At 44.2% G+C, this 6,729-nt stretch overlaps 1 protein-coding gene across 7 annotated transcripts in view; it reads right to left on the bottom strand.

Moving 5' to 3' along the window:
- Positions 1-2,866: 2,866 nt before the first annotated feature.
- mrtfab (myocardin related transcription factor Ab) overlaps positions 2,867-6,729 on the bottom strand; it is a 40,176-nt gene continuing 36,313 nt past the window's right edge. For 6 of the 7 annotated variants that reach the window (XM_005938037.3, XM_042227073.1, XM_005938041.3 and 3 more), the window contains 6 exons: positions 6,448-6,654; positions 5,667-5,759; positions 5,132-5,272; positions 4,859-4,951; positions 4,471-4,534; positions 2,867-4,385 (listed from right to left, as the gene is read on the bottom strand). In XM_005938037.3, the coding sequence (XP_005938099.1) occupies positions 3,838-4,385; positions 4,471-4,534; positions 4,859-4,951; positions 5,132-5,272; positions 5,667-5,759; positions 6,448-6,654 (1,146 nt within the window). In that variant the 3' untranslated portion in view covers positions 2,867-3,837. The remainder of the gene's footprint in view (positions 4,386-4,470; positions 4,535-4,858; positions 4,952-5,131; positions 5,273-5,666; positions 5,760-6,447; positions 6,655-6,729) is intronic. The other variant, XM_005938040.3, reaches the window with a different exon arrangement.

Raw genomic sequence — 6,729 nt, 5'->3', positions numbered from 1 at the left:
TATATTTTGGCTTTTTTATACTGCGGTGTAGCTAGCAATAATACCAAGCAGCAAAAAGAAGACTTTAGTTTGAAACGTTTGCAAACCATTCTCTGTGACCGCGTCACTCTCTTGTCGTTTGTGCCTCCACGCTCTGTTTTCCTTCAGACGAGCAGGTGTAGAGCAAAACAGTGTGTCTATTCTCTCAGCACCTTTCTGCCTCCCATTTTCCTCACTGATCCCCTCTCCGTCTCCCCCTGCCCACCCAAATGTCAGCCCTCACATCTTCTGCTATCAAAGGCTCTGCAGTCGCAGCAGGATCCACCCAAACCTGACTGCTCCTCTCACATCATCCAGCTTCACACGAAAACAAGTGAAGACAAAGGAACAATGAAAAAATGGAAAAAAAAAAGTGTTTGAAACACACGATCGGTTCAACATTACGTGTGTTGTGATTTGGTTTTCTGTAATTTTGTGGCTCAGCGTGATGTAATAAAGCAGCACTGGGACGCTTCAGAGGCAATCTTCATGTTAAGTCATCATCATCATGAAGTGCCTGGAAAATAAATTCCTTGTTCTGAGTAATGACAGGTGACACCACCACACAGAAACACAGACATCCATTCTGTGATACTGTGATTTTGCAAAGTGCTGTTTTCCCAGTACATAATTTCATCAACTGTATAACGGGGGGTCAGTTATAGACTCCAAATATACTGTCTATGCAAGTATATACCCTATGCAAGCATCAGGTTAGCCCCCCTTTTACCATCAGAACTGCCTTAATTCTTCATGGCACAGATTAAACAAGGTTCTAGAAACATTCCAGAGATTTCTGTCTATATTTGCATGATAGCATCGCACAGTTGCTGCAGATTTGTCAGCTTTCGCGTTCATCATGTAAAATTTCCTGTTCCAACACATGAAAATGCTGCTCTAATGGACTGACATGTGGTGACTGTAGAGGTTGTTTGAGTGCTGTGAACTCACCGTTATGTTCTTAGTTTTCTTTTTATAGCTGCCACTAGGTGGCACCTAGTGGGGTCATCTGCTGCTCACGTCCTTTGATGGTTGATGTGCTGCGCTTTCAGAGATGCTCTTCTGCATATCTTGGTTGTAACAAGTGTTCTTATCAGCTTGAAGAAGTCTGGCCGTTCTTGTCTGATCTCTGGCATCAACAAGGCGTTTTGTCCCAGAGCACTCACTGGACATTTTCTCTTTTTCAGACAAATGTCTGTAAACCATAGAGATGTTTTTATGTGGGGCAGTATATCAGCACATGTGACACTAGCAACCATGCTACATTTAAGCTCACTTAAACTTCAGCAGGTCATCGTATTCTTGATCATGTTTACATGTATAGTTTCTGTCACATGATCGGCTAACTAGATATTTATGCTAAGGAGCAGTTGAACAGGTGTACCTAATAAAGCCTGTGCTGAAACTATTTCAAAAGTGAAAGTTTAGTTTTGGGCATGTCAGAACCAGCTATGATAATTTGGTGGTAAAAGGCTTTCTGAGAATGTGTGACTAAAAATCCTGTGTGACGGCTGGCTGCGGGGTGGCAGGCTCCTGTCAGAGGGATGTGGGATACAGAGGAGATCTTTAGTCCTTGTGGTGCTGTAGCCCTTTAGAGCTCACTGTAGCTAATTAGAGGCATGGCCTCGGGACTTTTATCTGCTCTGTCTGTATATGGGTGAGAGAGAGATGGTACTGATGCTGCTCTGGGGAGCTGCGGCAACCTGTGTATGTGTGAGTGTGAAAGGAATTTGTAAGAGCACACTGAGCTGGCTCATGCTTGGATCTTGTGCATTGTTTATCTGCATGTGTTGCAGTTCCTGTGTGTGTGAGAGAGGACGAGAGCTCCCAAGAGCTCATCAGCGTCATTGACAAGGATCCCCTCATAGTGAGTGAGTCAAACTGGACGTTAGAGGCAGAAGTTAAAGAGAAAAGAAAGAAGAAGTGATGAAGGTTCAACTTATGGATGCTCCAGACTCCCAAATATCCTTGATCAAGATACTAACCCCTAGTTGCTCTCTGATGCATCCATCGGTATATTTTTTGACAGAAAGTGCATACACATGGAAAAAAGTGCTTGCATGAATGGGTGAATGAGGCACATTATATAGAGCACCTTAGCAGTATTATATATTTTCTATCATAATACAATATTTTATGTATTTTTTATATATAGTACAGTTTAAAACACCTGTGACAGTCTGACCCAAGGTATTTGTATAAGTGACAAAACGTATTTGTCAAAATTACACTGTAATCTAGTGGCTTTTTATTAATGCCAATAATTTTACACCATTACTTTTTGCAGATCCATACATGCCACAGTTGAAGCCTTTATTAAACAGCTGATGCTGGGCTTTTCTCATGTACTCTGAAACATATTTAAAGATTCAAAAACCTGCCGACTGTCCCACAGAAATGATCTATAGTGTTCCTTCAAAATAAATTGCCCGAGATGATCAAAAGTAAACTTTTCAGGTGGTTGAGAGAAGCCTAGTTGTTGATCCGTTTAGGCAGGGGTGTGTTTTCATTCAGAAGCAGCTGTGGGGGAAATGCAGCTTGAAATTTGTGACAACTAGCACACAAAAAAAATCCAGTTAAACGTGGCTTTCAGCACCAAACAAAGAACTGGTAAATGTGCTCAGGTCTGTTTAGCACTACGAAAAATAAAAAATACAAGGGTAAGCAAACTTCTGGAAAATACCCTCCTGTTCCAGATGGAAGCTGCTTTCTTTATTCTTTGAGCAACATCGCCCTCTTGTGGCTTTAATTTCATTACCACGCTTACTTAAATCACAAAGCTGAGATGAAATAAGTGTATCTGTTAATGTGAAAAATCAAAAGGAAAAAGAAACACATCTTTAGAGGGTTTTTTTAAATGGTATGTTTATTTTTTTAATCTTTTTTTTCTTTAAAAAAATGACAAGGTCCAAGTTCTCTTGGAAGCCCCGCCCTCCCCCTCTGTCCCCCAGCCGGCTAGCTTGACTCTAAAGCAACCAGCAAAGAAAAATAGTCATATGGACAAATTGTAATATACACCCGATATACAGCAATACATAGTGGTCTACCATAATGTTACCAATTATACGCAACCTCCAATGAGGCTTCAATTCAAACTGTTGCCACTGATAAGGTTTATTTCAACAGCAACTCTCAACCAATGAAGGTTGTATCTTTGACTAGTGTGGGTGGGGTTTAGGTTGGCATGGTGAGGCCACAAGCAGCTGCCTTTTTTCTTTTTTTAAAAAAACAAAAACAATCAGTGGCTCAGCTGACCATTGTAACATTAGGTGGCTTTCACTCAGCTGTTGACCTAAACACCCACCCTTTAAACCAATCAGATTCAGCATAAGTGCAAAGTTTAGGAGGCACTGACACACACTGCTATCTCTAGGAGCCCAGGAAAACATCACGGACAGTCCCTTCTCGCCTCTGATCTGTCCAGCTGTTTACTGAGGGTTGAAATGGGTTGAAAGCGACCTGCAACTTTCGGCTGGTTTACTTAAACCTGGCTTTAATGCAGGTCAGGACACGGGAAATGGGATTTTATCCGTTTTGGTTCCCTGTAGAGTTAAAATCTTTACAAGTCCACTTCAGGTCCACCAAGTAATTTCAATGAATTTAACACCACCTCACCTTGCATACAGCAACAGCCAGTGAAAGACAAGACAAACTGAGTAAATGTGTGAGAGTGTGTGTGTGCGCGTGCATGTGCCAGACACCCCCCGCAGTGGTAGAGACAGCATAGAGTATGTGCATGAAATAAAGACGGAGCCTGTACACAGTGTGAGCGACCATGTGTTCATCTGTGTGCGTCTGAGTGAGGTGCTACAGACGTGGCTACCAGTGCAGCTGCAGGTCCGTATTGTCCAGAAAGTCGGCTGAGAACACACTTTGCGGAGTGTGTGGCGCCAACGGAGCTAAACTCGTCCCTCCGTCTCCACCTCCTCGCTCTCCTCTATTGCCCTCGCTACCTCCACTTGCGCTCCCTACCATGTCCAACCAGTCCATGCTATCCAGGTTGGGGTCGCCAAAGTCCAGCCCCGCAGAATGCGGGGAGAAGCCCAGGTCAGACGTGTCCATGGGGGAGGGGGGGTGGTCCAGGATGCTGGGCGTGCTCAGCATCTGGCTGTGGAGGTCGTCGATCAGCGCCAGGCCGCCGTCGGACTCTATGCCCAGCAGTGGGGTGCCCGTCGTGCTCTCCAAGAAGTCCTCCAGACGCCCGCTGCCTGAGCAGGGCCCTCCCACCGTAGACTCCGGGGAGATGAAGGCCTCTGTGGGGGTGGGAGGAGACAGGTGGAGGGGGGATGGGGCACTGGATGGAGAAGGTGGGTCAGAGTGGAGAGGGGGGAGGGAAGGGTCCGGGTTGGCCTTGAAGCCGGGGATTTCTGGGGGAGGACAGAGAAATAAAGGTCATCAAGACGTACCGACCTGTGATGTCTCTCTCACATTGAACTGAGATCTCATCATTACCTCCACTTTTGAGCAGGATGTCAAATAGGTCGTCCATCTGCTGGCTGTTCAGGCCATTCTCTGGCTGTCGAACAGAAACACAGTATTCATTAGCCATCATGTAGCCAACAGTGAGGTATCATGTAGTTATTTAACACAAAAAACAGCAGCAGGTGTTCTTCACTGGAATGTTGCAGGGGCGATTTCTTTTAGATAATTGGGTCTGATAGGATGACACTGATCTAATCTATCACTACATCCTAACAAACCCAACCCAACACCACTGCCACTCCTCTGCAAAAACATTAGAGACCAAAAAAGTGAGAAGATGGAAAAAAAGGAGTCGAGACAGGGAGAAAGATCAATACTGCAAGGCAGATGGAAAGACAAGACATGCTGGAGGACATACTCTGAAGCGCTGAGAAGAAAGGGAGGTGTTGGGTTTAGGAGAGGGAGGGGTGAACAGCGTGTGCCGGTCGTAAGGCGGACACGCCTCCTGTCTCTGTCAGCATGGTGCCATGAAGTGATGAAATGAGAAGAGAGAAGAAACAAGAAGACAAATTTAATGAACATGTGGAGAGAGCAGGACCACCATTAGAGATGACATGCTGAAGGTAACTCTGCCTGGAAGCAGAGGAGGGAGAGGAGGAGGAGAAGGAGGAGGTGCTGCTGCTGGTGTTACCTTGAGAGATGACATTAAGTTGTTTTGACTTTCATTGTCTGAAATGTCGTCAAAGAAAGGCTGCAGGTTGGGTGGAGCAGTGACGGGCTGGCTGGGTTGTGGATCACCTTTGGCGTCTAAGTGCAGCCCCGCTTTTTGTCCCTAAGGGCAAAGAGTGGCACGTTTAGAACGGAAGGCACACTTGCATATGTTAATGATGCAAGTCTTATTCTGGGATAAGATGCTGTTTTTTAACCTTTGTTAGTCCACAATCTAACTTGGATGATTTTACAGTGTCTCAGTGGCGACACCTTGTGGTAGGAATCTGTTGCTATTGTTGTCTTCAGGACAAAATTAGTAAACAGAGATCAATTCAACGTGTATTTACATAGCACCAACCCACAGTAACAGTTGGCTGAGGGCGCTTTATATACTCTAAGGTTAAGACCCTACAACAATACAAATGAAATGAAGAAAAAGGTTAAGTAAAAATGTTGGGAAAGTTACAATCTACACCATGCTTACATGTTTTACTGAGAAAGAGTTTTTGCTGTACCTTTTTGCTTGGTTGGCTCACAGGCTCGGCCTCTGCCTGACATTTTGATTGGCTGTGGGCGCTGGGCAGTTTACTTGGAGTTGAATTCAATCTCTGAAACGTTACAAGTACGCAAACATTCATATTCTGTCAAACCATTTAATATTACGCGCTTCCCATATATAAACAGTACATGCAAGACTAACCCTATCCTACTGAAGTGTATTTTTTATTTTATAATTTTTTCATCCATGGACAGTAAAGGTTGAAATACTGCAGTAAGTCGATGACATTTGGCAACTTCAGGTGACGATGGGTGGGGACAAAACAAAACAAAACAAGAAAACCCCCACCGGCGACATAAGATAAACTTCCTAAATTAGTAAATATACCCTAGTGACCAGCAGTCAGCTTCAAAGCAATGTGTGATGAGCGACTCACTCAGAGTTTTGACAGAACTGAACTAACATCGTCAAAAAGACACTGCTGTTGTAGGCTACAGCTGGTGACAGTAGCTCTTGTTCTGCTCAGGAAGCTCTACAAGCTAAGACAAGAAATCTTAAGAAAACCCACAGCAGGTGGAGAACGGTTACACATGCCACTACAACAAATGCACAAAGGTTGCAGAGTAATTGTAAGGCTAAGTTTACTCGCTGCTGTTCAAAATACTGACTGAAGGTGCAACGAATTATTTGCTACACAGTATATATTCATTATTTTTGTATAATGTACAAATAGTCTAATTTAGAGGGAAACACTTAGCATTATTACCATTATCATCAGAATACCATGTTCCCTGTACCTGCAGTGTGATGCGTCCGTTGGTTTTGGTCAATGAGGACACTCCATTCTGTCCATCTGTGGTGTGACTGGTGAGAGCGATTAGGTAGTGGTTCCCGTTGGTGTCTGTCACCAGTGTAGGTGTGCCATTGGCCTTAAGGAGGTCTAATGAGATGGCCTGAGTGTGCACTGGTGTGCCATTCTGTTGCTTGATGATGACTGGAGTCACCTGGAAACAGAAAAGTTGCGTTAGCATTTTATTATATGCTATATACTCATCGTAGAGACTGCAGCGTGTGTGCTT

Source organism: Haplochromis burtoni, unplaced genomic scaffold, assembly GCF_018398535.1.
Source record: "Haplochromis burtoni strain Fernald_Lab_line unplaced genomic scaffold, NCSU_Asbu1 Contig_242, whole genome shotgun sequence".
Lineage (NCBI taxonomy): Eukaryota > Metazoa > Chordata > Actinopteri > Cichliformes > Cichlidae > Haplochromis > Haplochromis burtoni.
This window is presented reverse-complemented; position numbering and strand designations above follow the sequence as displayed.